The sequence below is a fragment of the Podarcis filfolensis genome (assembly GCF_964270895.1).
Source record: "Podarcis filfolensis genome assembly, chromosome: 13".
NCBI classification, from domain to species: domain Eukaryota; kingdom Metazoa; phylum Chordata; class Lepidosauria; order Squamata; family Lacertidae; genus Podarcis; species Podarcis filfolensis.
Window position 1 is genome coordinate 43374063 of NC_139615.1, and position 23078 is coordinate 43397140.

At 43.3% G+C, this 23078-nt stretch overlaps 1 protein-coding gene across 1 annotated transcript in view; it reads right to left on the bottom strand.

The window, feature by feature from the left end:
• MRC2 (mannose receptor C-type 2) overlaps positions 1 to 23078 on the bottom strand; it is an 86131-nt gene that overhangs the window by 22102 nt on the left and 40951 nt on the right. The window contains exons 10-16 of the mRNA XM_083582419.1: positions 13220 to 13335; positions 11792 to 11940; positions 10803 to 11020; positions 8810 to 8952; positions 7192 to 7294; positions 4406 to 4544; positions 3162 to 3197 (exon numbers count right to left, since the gene is read on the bottom strand). Of these exons, the coding sequence (XP_083438545.1) occupies positions 3162 to 3197; positions 4406 to 4544; positions 7192 to 7294; positions 8810 to 8952; positions 10803 to 11020; positions 11792 to 11940; positions 13220 to 13335 (904 nt within the window). The remainder of the gene's footprint in view (positions 1 to 3161; positions 3198 to 4405; positions 4545 to 7191; positions 7295 to 8809; positions 8953 to 10802; positions 11021 to 11791; positions 11941 to 13219; positions 13336 to 23078) is intronic.

Sequence of the window (23078 nt, forward strand, 5' to 3'; positions counted from 1 at the left end):
TGAGCTCCCGTTGCTCGGTCCCTGCTCCTGCCAACCTAGCAGTTTGAAAGCTCGTCAAAGTGCAAGTAGATAAACAGGTACCGCTCCGGCGGGAAGGTGAACGGCGTTTCCGTGCGCTGCTCTGGTTCGCCAGAAGCGGCTTAGTCATGCTGGCCACATGTACGCCGGCTCCCTCAACCAATAAAGCGAGTTGAGCGCCGCAACCCCAGTGTTGGCCATGACTGGACCTAATGGTCAGGGGTCCCTTTACCTTTTAAAGGACCCCTGGACATTTAAGTCCAGTCAAAGGTGACTATGGGGTTGCGGCACTCATCTCGCTTTCAGGTCAAAGGAGCCGGCGTTTGTCCTCAGACAGCTTTCCGGGTCATGTGGCCAGCAGGACTAAGCCGCTTCTGGTGCAACGGAACACCGTGACGGAAACCAGAGCACATGGAAACGCCGTTTACCTTCCTGCCACAGCGGTACCCATTTATCTACTTGAACTGGCGTGCTTTCAAATTGCTAGGTTGGCAGAAGATGGGACAGAGCAACAGGAGCTCACTCCATTGCAGGGATTCGAACCGCCGACCTTCTGATTGGCAAGCCCAAGAGGCTCAGTGGCTTAGACCGCAGTGCCACCTGTGTCCCTACTTTATTCATTAATTCCATCCTGGCCAGCCATGTAGCACACATGCCCCAATAAAAACTCACGGCCACTCCTGCTCTGTTGCTTATTCCCAGAATCTGGACGTTAGATGACTCCTGCCTTGAAATATGGGTGTTGCACTCCCAGCTGGCATGGAAGTTGGATCTTACATTAATGTATCCAATTTTAAAGGCTTTTACAGTGGTACCTTGGTTCTCAAACACCTTGGAACTCAAACACCTTGGTTCCCAAACACCGAAAACCCAGAAATAAGTGTTTCAGTTTTTGAATGTTTCTCAGAAGCCGAACATCCAATGCAGCTGTCAGCTATTGTTTCCGGGGTGCCTGCACCAATCAGAAGCTGCGCCTTGGTTTTTGAACATTTCGGAAGTCACACAGTGCAGGTAGGTAAGAAAAAAAAAATCAATTTTAATTTTTATCATCTACAATACTGTCTTATTTATTTTATGGTGCACTACATTGATTATTGCTTTCATTTTATGGATCAGTGGTCTCGTTAGATAGTAAAATTCATGTTAAATTGCTGTTTTAGGGGTTATTTTTAAAAGACTGGAACGAATTAATCCGTTTTGCATTACTTTCTATGGGAAAGCACGCCTTGGTTTTGGAACGCTTTGGTTTAGGAACGGACTTCTGGAGTGGATTAAGTTTGAGAACCAAGGTACCACTGTAATGCTAAATGCCACCTCAACATCCTGGGGTCATGAATTTCATAGGTTAATGATGTGTTGTGTAAAGAAGCACTGATTGTTTTTCTTAAACATGTTTGGGGAAGTTTTTAATGTTTGATGTTTCATTGTATTTTAGTATTTTGTTGGAACCTGCCTAGAGTGGCTAGGGGAACCCAGCCAGATGGGCGGGGTATAAATAAAATTATTATTATTATTATTATTATTATTATTATTATTATTCCTATCAGTTTCAAGAATAGGTGCCCCAGGCGTTGAGGCTGGGAGATGAATGTCTCCACTATTTGTTTCTGAAAATATTTATAGCCTGCTCTGCATCGCACTGATCTCTTAGCAGGGCACACAATTCATTCAAAACGTTTACACGAATATAGCAGGAGCAAAAGTATAAATCACTGCGTCTGACTTAAAATGCAGAGCTGCAAATACCATCATGTTAGGCTGCAGAATTAACAATTCATAAAGACCCCGAGAGAATAACCAGGTCTTAACCTGGCACTGAAAGAAAGCCAAAGTTAGCACTAGCCAGACCTCATGGGATCTCAGTTTCTCCACATCACTCATGGTTTCGTAAACCTCCGTCACATTATGCAGGCACAAATACACAAACACACACACAGCCCTGCTGCCTTTTTCCTACATCAAAAACATTCTTTTCTTCAGTAAGATAAATAATCAGAAGTCAAGATGGTTCAGTCGCCCTGTTTTCCATGCTGCCTCCAGCATAGCTATTCTATTTCTAGACCTGGATGAAGCTAGGTACATGAGTGCAGGCTTCTTAAACTCATACTTGACCTCTGCAGGCCTATAGCTGAGAGGGATCCAACTCTATCTATTCAGTTAGCTGATATTTCTGTTGCCTGCTTTTGACATAAGCTTGGTATAACACATAACTCCCTTTCCCAGGGACATAGCCCACATTCCCAACTGCAGACCCCACATCATCTCAGCTGAGAGAGCAAGGGGCAGTGCCACATAAGACTGCTGGCAGCACTCTACCAATCCTTGACAAGACCACCTTGCTGAACCTTAATGGCAAAACCTATTTGGTGTTTCGCAACTTTCTTGACTAGTTGCAGGATCTTAGCCAGACCTAGCAGAGTAAACGCGGAATCCACGGAAGCAATTGGCGACTTGGCTGCAGACAGGATAGACGAAGCAAGAACCAGGAACTTGTAGTTAGGTGTTTATTATATACAGTAGACTATTTCCAGGAACAGAACATGGATCTTTTGCTAGCTCTCTCTGATACGACTCACAATTCCTACACTGACATAGTTCTGAACCTCTGAACTCTGAACACATTCTAGTTAGTAGGCCATTAATTATCACTCCCTTGAGAGAGCTTGACCAATCAGGGAGCGGTCTCCATGCCTCTGTTATCACCAGGCAGACCTACTCCTTCAGATTCCCTTCTGGCTGTCTGCCAAACCTTAATTGACTCTGTGTGAGTAGCTGCACGTACACAGTTTCCCAACAAACCTTTCTCAGACTTTTGGGTCCCCAGGTGTTGTTGGACTACAACTCCCATCATCCCTGACCACCGGTCCTACTAGCTAGGGATGATGGGAGTTGTAGTCCACCTGGGGACCCAAGTTTGAGAAACACCGCTCTAAAAGCACAATGCCAACAGCGCAGTACAACAGAGGCGGGAAGTTGGCACTGTGTTTCCTCTAGCTTGCATTCATCCAGAAAACACACACATACACACTCGTTTTTTGCGTCCACAAGTCCAGGAGTATGGGGCGGGGGGTGGAGACAAGAGCGATCTCTGCACAAAAGAGGCTTTGCCACATGGGATGAGGGGGGTGGAAATATTCACTCACCTTGAACGGTTGTCTCCGGCTCTTTCACATCAGTGCCTATTAAACAACAGCACACGATCAGCAAGTGAGCAAGGGAGATGCGCTGGGCCTGGCCCAGAATTCATTTCAGTTCCTGATTCAGAACGAAAGGCTCCTTCAGGAAAGTAAGATATTCCCCCTATCCTTTCTGTACTGCAATCCCTGCTGGTTATGAAGGAGGAGCAACCCTCATCCTTTGTTTATTGGAATTCGGCTACTTGTCTTTATACACATTCAAACATATATCAAAGAAATAATTAAACATTAATTTTTTAAAAAATAGAAAGGGTTAGATTGTGGGGAGAGGGTGGAAGTCAAACACAGACACCAGAAGGAAGACAGAATGTCCCTGAGAGGTTCAGTAATCTTAGTATGAACTAGTGAAGCTGAGAAATTTTGTTATTCTAAAAATATTAACATACCCATTAAGTAGGGACACCAAGTTATCTTGGGAAGATAATCCTATTTGAGGAACTGACAAGAAACAGATGCACTTAATACAACAATCTTTGTACACCTCACACTCGCGTAGAAATTTGCCATGCTCAGGGCAGCTTATAGCGTTTTTTCAAAACAGTAACATAGACTGAAACATTAGTCATGCAACCAACGGCAGCAAAAATAAACAGCAGTAAAAATGAAAGCAGGCACTAAACCCCAATAAAAAACCCCCAAAGAGGTCAGCCACAAAAGAATCCTCAACCTGGCAGGCCAAATGGTATTAAAATTACCGTATTTTTCACTCTATAAGACGCACCAGACCATAAGACGCACCTAGCTTTTGGAGGAGGAAAACAAGAAAAAATAATATTCTGAATCTCAGAAGCCAGAACAGCAAGAGGGATCGCTGCGCAGTGATCCCTCTTACTGTTCTGGCTTCTGGGATAGCTGCGCAGCCTGTATTCGCTCCGTAAGATGCACACACATTTCCCCTTACTTTTTCGGAGGGAAAAAGTGAGTCTTATAGAGCAAAAAATACGGTAACTCATAGCACACTGTAGTGACCGATGAAGATATTAAGCTGTAAACAAAACCCTCCTGAAGCCCAGGCAAGGTACTTAACTCCTTCGCTTAATGGACATTATTGAGTTGGCTGAACATTACCTCAAGAATCCTCCTTCAAAATCTTACGTTTGTAGATACGTAGACATGAAAGAGGTGACTGCAAAGTTCTTTACTGTGGCTAACTCTTCCCCTCCCGGCCAACCCATCGCCATTCCAGGCACCTTTGGGCAGTTTGCAGATCCAGTCCAGTTGAGCGTCGCACTGAAGAGGCATCCACTGCAAGGATGCCAAGTCCAGAGCCGCACAGTTCCGGATGTCCTCGTCGTCGTGATTGCTGCGGTCAAAGTTATGGTAGGAGAACTGAAGGCAAAAGAAAGATGGGGGAGGGCAAGTTATTTTTTGATGTATTACAGTATTTTAATATTTTTTTGGAAGCCCCCCAGAGTGTCTGGGGAAGCCCAGCCAGATGGGCGGGGTATAAATAAATTTTTTGTTGTTGTTGTTAATCCCTCAATGTCCTGCTTAGTCAACTGAAGCCTTAGGTCAGGGGTCAGCAAACTTTTTCGGCAGGGGGCCAGTCCACTGTCCCTCAGACCTTGTGGGGGGGCCGGACTATATTTTTTGGGGGGAAATGAACGCATTCCTATGCCCCACAAATAACCCAGAGATGCATTTTAAATAAAATCACATTCTACTCATGTAAAAACACCAGGCAGGCCCCACAAATAACCCAGAGATGCATTTTAAATAAAGGTGCACATTCTACTCAAGTAAAAACACACTGATTCCTGGACCGTCTGCGGGCCAGATTTAGAAGGCAATTGGGCCGGATTCGGCCCCCGGGCCTTAGTTTACCTACCCATGCCTTAGGATCCAACTCGGTTGAGCGCAGTGACATGAATACTTTCCTCTTTCCACCCACCAGAAGGAATTCCCACTCCACACTGTGCTCTGCATTATCTCAAATGCATTTTCCTCTACCTTGGCAACAAACAAGCATCGAGAGAGGTCTGGGTTTCTTATGGTGGCTCCTTAACAGAAGAAGCCTTAATACATTAGTAAAAAGAGAGCTGTGATTTCCAGCAAGCCACCTGACAAAATAACTCTGGTTTGGGTTTTTTTTACGTTGGAAGTTTGCATTTATTTATTTATTTATTTATTTGCATCTCTAACGAATTCTGTATCGACAAAATATCAACAAAGACAGAGCAAACAGAAAAGAATCTCTGAAATAAAGAAGAGGTGACAATTTTAAGATATCAAAGAATAGGCATCAATTCAGATACTGTTCTGACAAAATAACTCTTGGGACCTTTTGTCAGATTCGTATTTCTCCATCAATACACAACTCCTGGTCGTCTTTACCCTCTAAATAACAGCAGAGGCATTCCATTTTACTTGATCTCCCGACAGGAGTACTTTGTTAAAACACACACACACACACACACACACACACACACACACACACACAAACACACACACATCTCTGTTCCCAGTGCCTTTTGAATAGGTTGGAGTTCTTGTTATTAAATATACCAAGAAAAAAAGCACGCCAATGTAAGTTTCAATAGTGGGAGTGGTCCCTACTCACAAGTCAATAGCCAATAGTAACAAAAACTAATCCATTCAAAAGTATGTACTGTATTCTGACAAGAATTACAAACGCAAATAAAGATTACAAATTCTAACAGAGATTACAAACTCTAACTCATAAAGATACAGTGGTACCTCAGGTTACATACGCTTTAGGTTACAGACTCCGCTAACCCAGAAATAGTACCTTGGGTTAAGAACTTTGCTTCAGGATGAGAACAGAAATCGTGCTCCGGCAGCGCGGCGGCCCCATTAGCTAAAGTGATGCTTCTGGTTAAGAACAGTTTCAGGTTAAGTACGGACCTCCGGAACAAATTAATTACTTAAGCCGAGGTACCACTGTATGTATAACACAATAATTCGTTACAAAGATTTTTTCTTTTTTACTCAACAATAATGTTGATCCTTATCAGCTTGCAGATGGAGACTCAGTTTCAATCACAGAGCAGAAGGCAAAAGTCAATTATGGATTAGAAGCCAGGACAGGCCCTGTTTCGATGTATTCATCAGCTGGAAGTATCAAACATTACATGAAAATACGTTTAGATTCTAAATTATCATAAATTATGAAACAATCCTAAATTATAAAACAGTATTATATACCATATATACATATATTTATGAGTTAGCGTTTGTAATCTCTGTTAGAATTTGTAATCTTTATTGAGTCTTGGAGTCTTTATTGAGTCTAGGAGTCTTGGTTGACCACAAACTTGACATGAGCCAACAGTGTGACGCGGCAGCTAAAAAAGCCAATGCAATTCTGGGCTGCATCAATAGGAGTATAGCATCTAGATCAAGGGAAGTAATAGTGCCACTGTATTCTGCTCTGGTCAGACCTCACCTGGAGTACTGTGTCCAGTTCTGGGCACCACAGTTCAAGAAGGACACTGACAAACTGGAACGTGTCCAGAGGAGGGCAACCAAAATGGTCAAAGGCCTGGAAACGATGCCTTATGAGGAACGGCTAAGGGAGCTGGGCATGTTTAGCCTGGAGAAGAGGAGGTTAAGGGGTGATATGATAGCCATGTTCAAATATATAAAAGGATGTCACATAGAGGAGGGAGAAAGGTTGTTTTCTGCTGCTCCAGAGAAGCGGACACGGAGCAATGGATCCAAACTACAAGAAAGAAGATTCCACCTAAACATTAGGAAGAACTTCCTGACAGTAAGAGCTGTTCGACAGTGGAATTTGCTGCCAAGAAGTGTGGTGGAGTCTCCTTCTTTGGAGGTCTTTAAGCAGAGGCTTGACAACCATATGTCAGGAGTGCTCTGATGGTGTTTCCTGCTTGGCAGGGGGTTGGACTCGATGGCCCTTGTGGTCTCTTCCAACTCTGTGATTCTATGATTCTATGATTCTATGAGTCCTTGGTGTGCTTTTTTTTTTAAATAGGTTAAGCAAACCATCACTCACCCCAAGACCATCACTCCATCGCCAGCTCCTCTCAAGTCCCGGGTCCCGGCGATTCAAGCCGATCCAAAACCAATGCTGCTCATGGATTTCAGGTTCTGATGCCCTGGAAGGCATCCGAAAAGAAGATGGGTCAGTTCTTCCATGAATGTAACTGTGTGAAGACTTACTGCTCGACTAAAGCTCCCAAGGTTTGTTCCCCCACCCACCACCCCATTTTGCTATATGTGATTTGGCTCAATTGATTCAAGCTGCTTATAGCAGGGTTGGGGCACGCGTGTGGCTCTCCTGATATTGTTGGGACTCCCAACTCCCATCAGCCCAAGCAGTATGGCCAGTTGTCATGGATGATGTGAGTTGTAGTCCTGCAACACCCGGGAGGCGCCAACTTCCCCCTCCATTTTGTAGCCACGGTGACAGCATCTCACGGTTGTGACGGGCCAAGCCAAGTAACTGCCGAGGTTTCAGAATCAAAATGCACAGAGCACCATCTAGGCCCTGTTCAGCTAGCTTGCCTCCCCCCGAAAAAAAATATCAAGGACTGCTGATCAACCACGTGGGGGTTATTTTTTATTGGCAAAACCTGAACCCATCATTTCCACTTCCCCCTTTTAGGAAACAGCCACGCTTCTTGTCAGTTCAGCAGATACCGTATTTTTTGCTCTGTAAGACTCACTTTTCCCCTCCTAAAAAGTAAGGGGAAATGTGTGTGCGTCTTATGTTATGTGCGTCTTAAGTTTCAAGAGGAAGCAGAACCTCTTAACTTTTTGTTTCAGCTTCCATCTTCCTTTTTTTTAAAAAAAAGGTGGGGTTTTAAATGTTGGTTTCAACTGTATTGTCTCTCAAAGCAAGGGACGAGGAGGACGGCTGTCTTATCTGTCTATATAAAACGTAATCACACTGTAGGCACGTAAACCAAAACTCGCAAATGCGCTTACATATGAAGGAACATTCAAGAGTGCCTGAGAGCACATGGATATACCGTATTTTTCGCTCTATAGGACTCACTTTTCCCCCTCCAAAAATGAAGGGGAAATGTGTGTGCGTCCTAAGGAGCGAATGCAGGCTTTCGCTGAAGCCTGGAGAGCGAGAGGGGTTGGTGCGCACCGACCCCTCTCGCTCTCCAGGCTTCAGGCAGCTATCCGCAAGCCTTCTGAGCGCGGCAGGAGTTCCCGCCGGGCTCCGAAGGCTTGCGGATAGCTGCCTGCAGCCTGAAGCCCAGGGAGCGCAGCGCCAAGTCCCGCTGCGCTCCCCGGGCTTCAGGCAGCTATCCGCAAGCCTTTGGGCTCCGAAGGCTTGCAGATAGCAGCCTGTTCTGGGGGCTGGGGTCGGGGGGAAGCTCGGGCTTCCCCAGTCCCCAGCCCCGCAAGCTCTAGGAGCGGCGGCGAGGTTGTGCGCAATCCTGTCGCTGCTCCTGGACCTGTTCTGGGGGCTGGGGAAGCTCGGGCTTCCCCCGCCCCAGCCCTGCGGCTGGGGGGGGGAATAATTTTTTTCTTTACTTCCCCCCCTAAAAACTAGGTGCGCCCTATGGTCCGGTGCGCCCTATGGAGCGAAAAATACGGTATTTGCCAGGGTGTCGCCCAGAAACATACATCTCCTGCTTTTGTAACTCAGTCCTCACCCAAATATCTTGTTGAGCGTGTTGGCTATAAAATGTTCCTCCTCGTAAGTGCCGACGCTCAAGAGTTGTGCTTTCCGATCGCTGCAGAACAAATGGGCCATGATCCAGTTTTTCTTCTCCTGAAGTTTGTCGTAGGTGAACACCTGCCCAAGAAAAAAGGGAGCCGTTTCACAAACCGAACCCGGTCGGTGAGAGCCGCCCCTTCCGAGAACTAAAAGCCCAAACTGCTGTGACAAATATAAATCCAAAACCAATTTGAGCTAATACGATTCATGTGGTAGACGTGTCCTAAGGTGAAAGACTTCTGGGAAAAGATTTATAATGAATTTTAAAAAATGTTGAAAAATACATTTATTAAGAAACCAGAAGCCTTTCTACTTGGAATAACAGGACCGGAAATGCCAAAGAAGGATGTTAGACTGTGTCAGGGAACTGCCATCAGGGCCGGAGGGAGAGAGCGGGCTCCAGAGGGATTCTAGAGAGCGTCCCGGGATGGGGAGAGGCAGCCCATCTTCTGGGGAAGGGAATCAGCATAGCACCAGTGGAGAAGGGGGGCAGATGGGGGAATCGGCGAGGCGGTCCCATGACTCCTTGCCGGGGACCAGCGGGGAGAGTAAGGGTCCTCCGCTGCCCACACCCTCCTTGCGCAGAAGGCTTCCGCGCAGAGAGAGTAGGCGGAGACTAGGCGTCAAAGAGCTTCTTTGCTGGAAGAAGTTCAAGAAACGCCCACTGACGGATTCTGCCAGCGATTGAGACAGCCACGGGCGAGTGGCTGTCCGGACAGAAAAGGTTCACTCAGGCAACCCAGCCAGGTGTGGCGCCGGTTTACGCACGAGCAACCCCTAGAACCATTACAGACTGTTTCTGTATGCCACTACAGCAGCAAGACTTTTATTAGCCGAAAATTGGAAATTGCAAGAAATGCTGACAATAGAAGAATGGCAGATGAAGATGATGGACTTTTTGGAAATGGCTGACCTGACTGGGAAGAATCCGCAACCAGAAAGAGGAGGAAACACAAGAAGAATGGAATAAATTTAAAGAATATTTAGTGAGATATTGCAATATAAGTTAATTAAGAAATTCCTAGAAGTAACAGATTAGGCTAAGGGATAGAAAAAGATTAATAATAATATTATGGATTACAATTGGAGGGAAAGATAAGAAGTTTGTAATGAAAGAGGATATTGATGCTTTAAATATTAAATTGGGAACTGCTAAATATGTGTTATGATGAAATTCAGATTGGAAGGTGTCAAGGAAGTCTTCTAACAATGCAAATATACCAGGGAATAAGAAGGGGGGGAAATCTTCTTTTATCTTTTGTGTTTTTACTGTTGTTAAGTTTTTAAAGGGTAAAGGTAAAGGGGACCCCTGACCATTAGGTCCAGTCGTGACCGACTCTGGGGTTGCGGTGCTCATCTCGCTTTACTGGCCGAGGGAGCCGGCGTACAGCTTCCGGGTCATGTGGCCAGCATGACTAAGCCGCTTCTGGTGAACCAGAGCAGCACACGGAAACGCCGTTTACCTTCCCGCCAGAGCGGTACCTATTTATCTACTTGCACTTTGACATGCTTTCGAACTGCTAGGTTGGCAGGAGCAGGGACCGAGCAATGGGAGCTCATCCCGTCATGAGGATTCGAACCGCCGACCTTCTCATCGGCAAATCCTAGGCTCTGTGGTTTAACCCACAGCGCCACCCGCGTCCCTTTGTTAAGTTTTTATGGTGTGTGAAATGTAATGTTCTTTTCTGTGTTTATGTCTGTGTGCTATAAGAGAAAATCAGTAATCTTTTTGGAGAAAAGAAAAGAAAAGAGAAGAAAAGAAAAAAGGGAGCCGTTTCACAAACTGATCCCAGTTGGTGAGAGTATTGCAAGCCCGAACTGCCGTGACAAATGTTAAATCCAAAACCAATTTGAGCTAATACGATTCACTTTGCATTAAAAGTTTTGAGCATGAACTGGCTGGCTGCCTCCCCTCGTTTTGTACATACCTTGTAGCAATGCCTCAACTTGGGGCTGGTGACCCATCCCGCTGGACATGTTCCCGTGAGGCTCGGGGTGGGATGAGGCGAAGGAAGCTCAGGGTTCACCGGAGTCCCCAAATTCTGCCTGCAGATGTATTTGGCCTTGAAACTGGTGCAGTTCTTCACTTCCCATAGTCCCATGGCACTCCCCGTGGCCAAGGCAACACAGCCACCTTTGTTATAACCTGAAAGCCTCATGGGAAGGGGGAAATAAGCCAGAGAAAAAATTTAAGCCAAAGGAAACCGTTTCCATCTGGCTTGGCAAAATCAGGCAATAACCACCAAACTAGATAATGGCTGCGCTCATCATCGTAAGCTATAAACCATGGTTTACTGTGCATGAACAAACCACACCTCCTTTGCTTCTCCCCACGAATGGGTGGAAGAAACCTGTCACAATTTCTAATTTAACTTTATACCTGAACCAGGGATTATGGTTTGTTTAGCTCCAAACAAACTGCAACAAACCAAGGTTTCTTCTTATTGTTTCTCTCTCTCTCTTTAACTTTTCTATTACTTTTTCTTTATTTCTCTCTTTTTCTTTGTTCATTCCTTTCTCTCTCTCCCCCCCCCTTTATGTTTTTGTTGTTGTTAGATCAAAGTCTTAACAAAAAAAATTGAAAAGATATTTGATATTTGATATTAAGTTTTGTATTCTTCTCTACAAACCCTAATAAAATTTATTCAAAAATGAAAAAGGAAGTGCGGACAATTCAGACAGTCAAGCCAAATTTCTTACTGTGGGGGGAGGCAAAATAAATATTCTTTTTTAAAAGAAAAAAGGGGGGATGCATAACCCACTGTGATTGCAGAAGAGAGACACATATTAAGTCACTTGAAAGATGGAAACAAACCCTAGGTACACAGACATACACACACACACACACAGAGAGAGAGAGAGAGAGAGAGGGAGAGAGGGAGAGAGGGAGAGAGGGAGAGAGGGAGAGATCTATTACCGGGCTGGTTGCGATTCCAGTGGGTGTAGGTGACTTCATCCCCGCTCAACCAACGAAAGGAGCCCGTTTCATTTATGTCCTGTAGAGCTGTCCAGAAATATTCATCCTCCCAGCCATAAATGAGGCTGCTCACATAGGCCTGTTCAAACCTTGGCCAGGAAGACAAAGGAATAAGTCAGTTGCTTCCCTCACCACATCCACCAATCCATGATCTTTTCTCCAGAGGTTGATGGTCAAATAATAATAATAATAATCATAATAATAATAATAATAATATTAATACAGTGGTACCTCGGGTTAAGTACGTAATTCGTTCTGGGGGTCTGTTCTTAACCTGAAACTGTTCTTAACCTGAGGTACCACTTTAGCTAATGGGGGCTCCCGCTGCGCCGCCTCCGAGTGATTTCTGTTCTCATCCTGAAGCAAAGTTCTTAACCCAAGATACTATTTCTGGGTTAGCGGAGTCTGTAACCTGAAGCATCTATAACCTTAAGTGTTTGTAACCCGAGGTACCACTGTAATAGTAATAATTTATTATTTATACCCCACCCATCTGGCTGGGTTTCCCCAGCCACTCTGGGCAGCTCCTAAGAGAACACTAAAAACAGAATAAAACATCAAACATTAAAAACTTCCTGATACAGGGTTGCCTTCAGACTGTCTAAAAGTCAGATAGTTGTTTATTTCCTTGACATCTGATGGGAGGGCACCACTACTGAGAAGGCCCTCTGCCTGGTTCCCTCTAACCTCACTTTTTGCATAAGACCCTTGGAGCTGGACCTCAGTGTCTGAGCTAAACAATGTGGGTGGAGACGCTCCTTGCGGTATACTGGGCCGAGGCCGTTTAGGGCTTTAAAGGTCAGCAGCAACACTTTGAATTGTGCTCGGAAACGTACTGGGAGCCGATGTAGGTCTTTCAGGACCGGTGTTATGTGGTCTCGGCGGCTGCCACCAGTCACCAGTCTAGCATCCTGTTGCTTTTTGCTATGTGGCAGCCAGGCAGCATACCGTATTTTTTGCTCTATAGGACTCACTTTTTCCCTCCTAAAAAGTAAGGGGAAATGTGTGTGCGTCTTATGGAGCGAATGCAGGCTGTGCAGCTATCCCAGAAGCCAGAACAGCAAGAGGGATTGCTGCTTTCACTGCGCAGTGATCCCTCTTGTTGTTCTGGCTTCTGAGATTCAGAATTTTTTTTCTTGTTTTCCTCCTCCAAAAACTAGGTGCTTCTTATGGTCTGGTGCGTGTTATAGAGCGAAAAATGTGGTAGCTCCTTCCAAAAATAACCAAGAGGTCAAGTGCCTGGCCTAGCCTTTCCCTCTAAGTGTTTGCAGCACAATATCTGAAAACCCATTCCATGACAATCCAATTTCTTTAAATAATAAAAAAGACGTTTGTTGAACTCCGGATGGCTTACAACAGAACACACACCTGTTGGTGATGGTGACCAGAGTAGACGAATAATCTGTGCACACCTTCCGAGCATCACTGTACGTCACATGGTCGTCTCCTAGCCAATAGCAAGATGGAGTTTGCCATTTCCAACCCTGGGGAAAAAATGACAGAAAAACGTCAACGAAATGTATAAATCTAAATCAAATAAGTGTTGGAAATGTAAAGAGAAAGAAGGTTCTTTCTGTCATATGTGGTGGTCTTGTAGTAAGGTTAAAGCTTACTGGGAAATGATATATAATTAATTGAAAAGGATGTTTAAAATAACCTTTGTAAAAAAACAACAACACAGAAGCTTTTCTTTTGGGAATTATAGGGACAGAAATACAGTGGTGCCTCACAAGACGAAATTAATTCATTCCGCAAGTTTTTTCTTCTTGTGAGTTTTTCGTCTTGTGAAGCACGGTTTCCCATAGGAATGCATTGAAAATCAATTAATGCGTTCCTATGGAGACCGCCTTCGGACCAGGTCCCGGGACAGTCTGTCCCCGGACCTCTTCTGAAGGCTGGCGGGGGGAGAAGGACTTTTCTCCCCACCGCCAGCCTTCAGAACAGCCTTCTGAATGTTGGCGGTGGGGAGGAAAACCTTCCTCCCACCGCAAGTCTTCAAGACAGGTCCGGGAACAGAGGAGAAGCGCTGCACGCCTTCTCCTCTGTTCCCGGACCTGTCCTGAAGGCTTGCGGTGGGAGGAGGGCTTTCCTCCCCACCGCCAACATTCAGAATGCTGTTCTGAATGTTGGCGGTAGGGAGGAAAAACCCTCCTCCCACCGCAAGCCCCGGGAACAGAGGAGAAGCGTTGCGCGCCTTCTCCTCTGTTCCCGGACCTCCCACCGCAAGCCTTCAGGACAGGTCCGGGAACAGAGGAGAAGGCGCGCTGCGCTTCCCCACTGTCCCCGGAGATTTCCCTATGGGCTTTCGTCTTGCGAAGCAAGCCCATAGGGAAATTCGTCTTGCGAAGCCGCTAAAAAATCGGAAAACCCTTTCGTCTTGCGGGTTTTTCGTTTAGCGAGGCATTCGTCTTGCGGGGCACCACTGTACCTAAACTATATAGAAACTTATTCATGTATGCGACTACAGCGGCAAGGATGTTACTCGCCCCAAAATGGAAAAAAGCAGAAGTCTCAGCAAAGGAAGAATGGATACAACAACTCATGGAATATGCAGAAATGGCAAAACTTACAGGGAGAATCAAGACAACAAACTTTTTTATGAAAGAGTGGAAATCGTTTATTGAATATTTACAGATAAATTGTAAGCAGATAAGAACATTGGCAGGATTATTGCAATAACCTGCAGTTTTATAAGAGCTTATATTTAAAGTAGATGGATAAATGAGCAAATTAAGTTAATCTGGTTATGCAGAAGATAGTAAAAATAAATTTAAGGAAGCGCAGAGAGAGGGGGAAGGAAGTCATGTTCTGAAATGTTTAAATGATTGTAAAATTAGCGAAATGTATAAATCTGAAAAGCATTAAAAAAATAAAAAAATAAAAAATTGCAAAGAGTAAGGCAATTTCTATTACTTTTGATCTAACCAAAGTGTTACTTTGCTTTGCTAGGTGGTTATAGCTTGATCCAACAAGAGACTTTAGGCTGTACAATACTATCAGGCCGGGAAATCAACATTAGGCAATATCAGGGAGGGCGGGATTAAAATGGCAGTGGCCGGTACTCTTCAAAACACCCACAACAGCTGTCACTGTGGGCCCCACGGGGCGTTTCAGTTTTTTGTCACTCCTTCCCAGTGCTCTGCTGAGTGCCGAAAAAGAGAAAAAACTTACCATCCTCCCATTCTGGAAAATAAAATCACAAACTCTCTTGCTGTTGTGAACATTTTTAGTATATACTGGTGATGGTGTGAATAAAAAGTCAGCAGCAAATGTCATTCAATATTTTCCCCAAATTTAGATGAAACTAGAGAGAATTCTGTCCTCAGGCGGATTAACTGTATTTCCAATCTTTGTTCATTCACATGATCTATTATTCTATGAGGACGCGTAAGTCAAATTGCTTGATAGTTCGCCTCTGAAGATAACCTGATCTTCACCAAGGGAAGGCTCCAGTCGAGTCAAGACTGCAGTGTAAGAGTCTTCCAACATTCCAACATATCCTGGCCTGATCCTACTTCCCAGACTGATGTGTAGATCAAAATTTAATTACTCTTCATATTTCATACAACTCCAAATTTTGCTATGTAGCTCTCAGCTCAAAAACCATTCCAAAAATATGATGAAAAATTCATAGGGCGGCCTAAAATACGTTTAAGATAAAGGTAAAGGAACCCCTGACCATTAGGTCCAGTCGTGGATGACTCTGGGGTTGCGGTGCTCATCTCGTTTTACTGGCTGAGGGAGCCAGCGTACAGCTTCTGGGTCATGTGGCCAGCATGACTAAGCCACTTCTGGCAAACCAGAGCAGCGCACGGAAACGCTGTTTACCTTCCCGCTGGAGCGGTACCTATTTATCTACTTGCACTTTAATGTGCTTTTGAACTGCTAGGTGGGCAGGAGCAGGAACCAAGCAATGAGAGCTCACCCCATCACGGGGATTTGAACCGCCGACCTTCTGATCGGCAAGTCCTAAGCTCTGTGGTTTAGACCACAGCGCCACCCGCGTCCCATAAAATACATTTAGAAATGCATAAATGCTAAAAAAAAGTTTATGTAAATATGATTTTCATATGGATTTTTCTATATAAAAAAAGTAAACTCACAGATCAATGTAGAATTTGGAGAGAACCAACATATGAAAGATCATATGTAAAAATGAGAAAGATTTGGGCATTCCATCCCTCCGTACTTATGACATGGCTTCATTGAACAAACCAACATTGTTCCTGAATGAAAGGAGTCACACACTTTCTATGTATAGTCGTACCTTGGTTTTTGAACAGCTTAGTTCTTGAACGTTTTGGCTCCCAAATGCCGCAAACCCAGAAGTGACTGTTCTGGTTTGCGAACGTTTTTTGGAACCCGAACATCCAAGGGGGCTTCCGATTGGCTGCAGGAGCTTGCTGCATCCAATCAGATGCTGTGCTTTGCTTTCCGAACGTTTTGGAAGTCAAACGGACTTCTGGAATGGACTCCATTCAACTTCCAAGGTACGACTGTGTTATGTACTGAGTTGAATAGTATCTAAAATGCAGCAGTCTGATTGGTCCTAGAAGAATAGGATTCAGAATGCAGCAGTCTGATTGGTCCTAGAACAATGCAGCAGTATGATTGGTCCGCAGGAGCCACCCAATCCAGCTCCAGATGGAAGTGCATCCACAACCTGATTGGCCTACAGGAGAATCCCAGAATTAGCCAATCACGTGCAACCAATTGTGTAAATAACGTATATAAAGCAGATATTTGGGGGGAACTTTCATTCCTCCTCACCACTATGAGCTGAATAAAGAGCATGAAATCCACTCTTGACTCCGAGTATATTTCAGACTGTATTTCTGTTCCCTCCTTGGTTAGAGTCACCCACATGATCATTTGAACCCGTGTTCGAAACAGTACTTTGTTAAGCCCACCATCAAGGCTTAGCAAGGCAAGCCACTTGCCATCTGCTGCTGCGAGCTGAGTGTGGGCCAGCTTTTGGCAGCCCATCCCAATGGCTGCTTTTTAAAGGAGAAAGAAGTATTATCCATTCAAGCTTAGCTCAGCACATTGCTAATGGTGGCTGCATGCTTGTGGTGGTGGAGATGAAATTCAACGCAGTTTAATTAAGAGACCACAACTACCAAGTATGCAAACCTAAGCTCTCAACTAAGGAGGGCAGGCATTTGTTAAAATCACTGTTTATTTTACCATCCCAAGAGAAAATATCAAATAGACACACCGTGTATCAAAAGCACCTTTGGCTGCAGTCCTAAGCACGTTGACCACTTACTGTAAAAAAATAATAATACTCACATCCACCCCACTCTTTTCAAAACAGAAACTGGAGCATCTTACAATGCAGGATAAAAATTACAGCAATAAAAGCACAACAAACAATGAAAACAAAGAACCCCAACATAGTGGAAATAAGAAACTGTTCATTATTAAACTAAGCACCAGGGCATCACAAGAGAGAATAAAATCCTCAACACTGAAGTGTATATATAAATTTAGCAAATAAAAAAAATAACTAGAGCGGGCCTTTTCTGTAGTGGCTCCCCATTTGTGCAATGCTTTTCCCAGGGAGGTTTGCCTGGTGTCTTCACTTTATATTTTTCAACCAGGCCTTTGGCTGATTAATAGTCTACAGCCTTTTAAATGTTTCTGTGGGAAGGTGGGGGTTATCGTTTTTGTTGTTTTGGTTTAATTATTTACTTGTTTTTTATCTTTGTGAACCACCCTGAGATCTTTTGATGAAGGGTGGCAAACAAACAAACAAACACTGAGGTCCAGCCCTGAGGGCCTTCTGGCGGTTCCCTCACGGCGAGAAGTGAGATTACAGGGAACCAGGTGGAGGGCCTTCTTGGTAGTGGCACCCGCCCTGTGGAACACCCTCCCAACAGATGTCAAGGCAATAAGCAACCATTTTACTTTTAGAAGAAATCTGAAGGCAGCCCTGTTTACGGAAGTTTTTTAATGTTTAATGCTGTATTGTGTTTTTAATATTTGGTTGAAAGCCGCCCAGAGTGGCAGGGGAAAGCCAGCCAGATGGGCGGGGTATAAGTAATAAATTATTATTATTATAAACAAACAAACAAATGTGGAAGAAGGGCAACCAAGGCAGCAAATTCCTCTCCCATCCCTGACCGGCATGTAGGATGTGCTTTCTGAGAAATGGGCCCTGTGGCTTCACAGTCCCTTTCCATCCCACCCAAAGTAGACCCACTGAATTTAATGGGTGCAAGTTAGGCATGTCCCTTAACTTCAATGGGACTTCTTGGAGCAGAATCAGCACTGGATGCAACCCTTTGGATTTCTAAAGCATCCTTTTTACGGGAAAGAAAGGAAGTGACTACTTGCATAGCTGTCAACTTACAGATTTGAAAATAAGGGACCAGCAGCCTCGAAAATAAGGGATCAGCAGCCAAAATAAGGGATCAACAATTACTTTGATAAAATACATATTTTGTTGCGTGCAAATGGCTTTAGATACCTATTAGGTCCATAAATTACCATATAGCATATATTCAACACAAAAAAACAGCAACAATTTGTTGTTGACAAAGCACAGCTGGACATAGAAAGGTCCCCATTACCTTCAGTAGCTTATTTAAGGGACATCATCAATAAGGGACAGCAGCGGGACATGGCGCTGGGATAAGGGACTGTCCCGCCAAATAAGGGACGCTTGACAGCTATGGACTACTTGTGTGGACTTGGCCTGTGGGTCATGGGTGGTGGGGTCTCCATTATTGGTGTCTGCCCTCTCCCCCTAGACTGGCTCTGGCTTAGTTTTCAAGGTCACAGCACAAGGAGAAGTAGTTGCAGAGTTTAGAAAGGAAGAAGGAAAACACATCAAAGCCGCTTGAAATCCCCACACCCTAACCCAAGCTACCAATGCCCAGAAGAGTCTAAGAAGGGGAAGCGAACTCTCTTCCTTCGGCAAGAGAAAAAAGGAAAAAGGGAAGAAGTTCAAACCCCACCGCAGAGCGCTTTCATAGCTCTGGTTTGTTGATGTTGGAGACTCTCCTAAGCTGGGAGCACAATAGGCAGCTCAAATTGGTCAGGCAGATGGCGGGGGGAATCGTTCAGAGATCCGAAAAAGCTCCTTTTGAAGGCAACCACAGGGCTCACCACTATCAACATGCAGCGTGGGAGAAGCCTTCGGAAGGAGGCGGCAAGCAGGCCACAAGAGTGGAGGAGGAGGGCTAAAAGGAGAAGGGATCAAATGAGCAAGGAGGAAGACCCAGGGCAAGAAGGAAAGAAACAGGAGAGCAGTGAGGACGCCTTAGCTAGGGAGACATCTGGACCATGCAGAGACCTATCCAGTGTTGTAAACAAAAATATGCCCTTTTCCCTTATGGGGTATCCAAGAGCCCATATAGAGTCCTTACATAGGTTCCCTATTGGTAGGAGAAAATAACAGAGGCCAACCAGAGAATACTGAGAAGCAAAGCAGCTAGTAAGCTTGATCTTTATTGATCTGTTGCAACAGGGTGCTCCCCTCACACGCAGGAGAGGAGGAGGAACCCAGAAAAATGGCGCGCAAGGCCTTATAAAGACTTTTGAAATTCCCACCCTGTAGATCAAGACCACCCCCCAGAAACATCATACATACATCACAGAAGGGGTGTAACCTAAGACCACCCCTCAGATACATCACAGAAAAGGTGGTCTTAAAATAGAAATTTCAATATTGTTTTTCTCTTGTCCTTGTTTATTTCCTGTCTGGCAGGTTACTTGACTGGATTGCCTGAGGAGCCTGGCCAGTCTTTTGTAATGATAAATACTAATGATAAATACTTAGTTCCTGAGCCAGGTCACAGGCTCACACCCTTATTCAAACACAGACATACCCTTAAGACAAGATTTGTGAAGGAAAAGACAATGGGGAGCTTTTCCAGGCTTTTCCAGTTTGACCTTGCAGAGAAAACATTTGCTCAGTTTAGGAATCAAAATGGTTCCAGGTTGGCCTTCCTGTGCTGATCTATGTATGTGCGGTTATGAACATTACCATATATCTAAGACCATAAAATTCCTATCACACCAGTCACAAGGGACCCAGTGTGTCAGGTGCTGGTGTGGTTGCTCGAGAGCAAACAGGCAAGACTCCAACCTGTCTTTTCCAGGCTTTATTATCTGTACAAACCATTTACAGTGCAGAGCGTCGCAAGTCCATGTCTGCTCAGTCGCTAGCAGAATCTGGGAGTGGGTGGTCCTTACACCTTCCCCAGCATAACAGTCGTGTGTCCCCCACCCTTCTCTGCGCGCAAACCTACTGCACAAAGTGGGACTTTTTTTTTTAAGTTCTTTTTATTGAGTTTCAGTTACAGCATAAAAAAAGAGAAAAACAAAAAACAAAAAACACAAAAGACAAGACAACAATTTTAAAAAGAAACAAGGAGAACAAGAAGACAAGAAAAAAATATCCGCATCTAACACCAAAAAGCAACAATCTCTGTTACAATTCTATCTCTTATTCATTAAGATTTTATATAATTAGATATTTATATCTTTCTTCTACTCCCCTATTGACCTCCTTCCCTCCCGATTTCGGACTTCTTGATGAAATTTTCTATTTTCTGCAGCTAGTATTTATTAACGATTTGCACATCATAAGTTTTATAACAGACCTGCTATAGTTTTTAGATTTCTATGGTTTCCTTCAATGTATGCCATAAATTTATTCCAATCACTAATAAACTTTGTATTTTTTTGGTTTCTAATTTTTTGCGTCATTTTTGCTAATTCAACATATTCGAATAATCTTGTTTGCCATTCCCTAACCGTTGGTATATTTGTACTTTTCCAATTCTGTGCAATTAGTATTCTGGCCGCTGTTGTCGAATATTGGAATAAAATCCTATCTTCCCTTTTAATTTCATCCCCAATTATACCTAGTAAAAAGGCCTCCGGTCTCTTAGGAAAAGTATATTTAAATATTTTTTTTAACTCATTATAAATCAAGTCCCAGAATTTCTTCATTTCCTCGCAAGTCCACCACATATGGTAGAAATTGCCTTCTTTGATTTTGCACTTCCAGCAGGCCTTATTTCCTGTTTTATACATTTTTCCTAATTTTGCTGGTGTGATATACCACCTATATATCATCTTCTCCAGATTTTCTCTAAGGGTAACACTTGCCGTAAATTTTATTCCATTATTCCACAATCTCGACCATTTTTCATAATCTATATTGTATCCCAAGTCCATTGACCATTTTGTCATAACCTCCTTTATTTCTTCGTCTTTGGTGTCCCATTCCAATAGTATATCATACATTCTAGATAATAATTTGGTTTTACCTTCAATTATTTCTATCTGAAATTTGGATTTTTTTTCACTTATCCCTACTTTTTTATCTTCCATCCACATTGCGTTTATTTGATGATATTGTAGCCAGCCTGTTAGTTTTTCTTTCAAATCCTCATATGTTCTTAATTTCCAGCCGCTTTCTGATCTTATTAGTAGGTCTTCGTACGTTAATCTTTTTCCTTCCATATTTGTTTTCTTAATTATTAAAATGTCCATTGGCGATAACCACCAAGGTGTTTTCCATTCTAGGAGTTTTTTATTTTTCTCCCAAACTTCATATAGTGGTCCTCTAATGATGTGGCTTGAAAACCCCTTATGTACCTTTTCTTTATTTAACCATAAGTAGGCATGCCAGCCGAACCTATTGTTGAATCCTTCTAGGTCTAATAAGTCAGTATTTTCCAAAGTTATCCACTCTTTGATCCAACAAAGGCAGGCGGCCTCGAAATATAATTTCAAATTTGGGACCGAGAATCCCCCCCTTTCTTTTCGATCTGTAAGCAATTTAAATCTAATTCTCGGTCTTTTCCCTTGCCATATAAACTTCGAAAGGGTTTTCTGCCAATCCTTGAACATTTTGGAGCCTTTGATCACTGGTATACTTTGGAACAAGAACAACATTTTTGGAAGTACGTTCATTTTTATTGCCGCCATCCTTCCCATCCACGAAAGCTTAACTCTATTCCATATATCTAGATCTTTTTTAATTTCCTTCCATGTTGTCAAGTAGTTATCTTGAATTAAATTTATATTTTTTGTGGTTAGCCAGATTCCCAGATATTTTATTTTCTTAGCCACCTTGATTCCATTTTGTTTCTCTAATTTTTCTCTTTCGTCCTTTCCCAGATTCTTAGTCATCATTTTTGTCTTTAGTTTATTCAGTTTGAAACCGGATAGTTTACCGTATTCTTCTAATATTTCCAGCGCCTTGCTAACACTTTTTTGCGCCTCTTCTACAGATAGCATCAAATCGTCTGCGTAAGCTTTTAATTTATATTCTTTCGTTCCTACTTTAATCCCTCGAATCTCTGGTATTGCTCTTATTTTACTCGCGATAACCTCTAATACTATAATAAACAAAAGTGGGGAAAGAGGGCAACCCTGTCTTGTTCCTTTTTCTATTCTAAATGGATTTGTTAAGTTGTTATTTATAATCAATTTGGCAAACTGACTCGAATATACTGCCTTTATTCCTTTCATGAATTCGCCCTCTATCCCTGCTTTTTCCATACTTTTTAATAGGAACGACCATGAGACATTATCGAATGCCTTCTCCGCATCAATAAAAATCAGCGCCGCAGGTATCTCGTTCTTACACTCCAAATATTCAATAATGTTTATAGTATGCCTTACATTATCTTTAAGAAACCTGTTTGGGAGGAATCCTGCTTGATCTTTGTGAATTAGCTTTACTAAACACTTTTTAAGTCTGTTTGCCATTACCTCTGCAAAAATTTTGTAGTCATTATTTAGTAATGATATAGGCCTATAATTTTTGATGTTTAATTTATCCGTGTCCGGTTTGGGGATCATCGTGATATGGGCCTCTTTCCATGACTCTGGTATCTTTCCTCCCCCTAATATTTTATTCATAGTATCACATAGCACTGGCGTTAGTTGATCTTCTAATACTTTATAGTATTTTGCAGACAGTCCATCCGGTCCCGGGGCCTTCCCTAATTTCATTTTTCTTATCGCATTCTGGATCTCTTCTATTTTTATAGGTTTGTTTAATTGTAGTCTTTCTTCCTCTGTAATAGTTTTTCCGCTGCAGTCTTCTAGATATTTTTCTATTTGGTTTGAATCTTCATCTTCCTTTTTGTACAATTTCTCATAAAATTTGAGGAAATTTTCCTTTATTCCCTTTGGATCTTCTATCAATTGCTCCCCTATTTTTATCTTATTTATCACATTTTGTTTTTGCCTTCTTCGC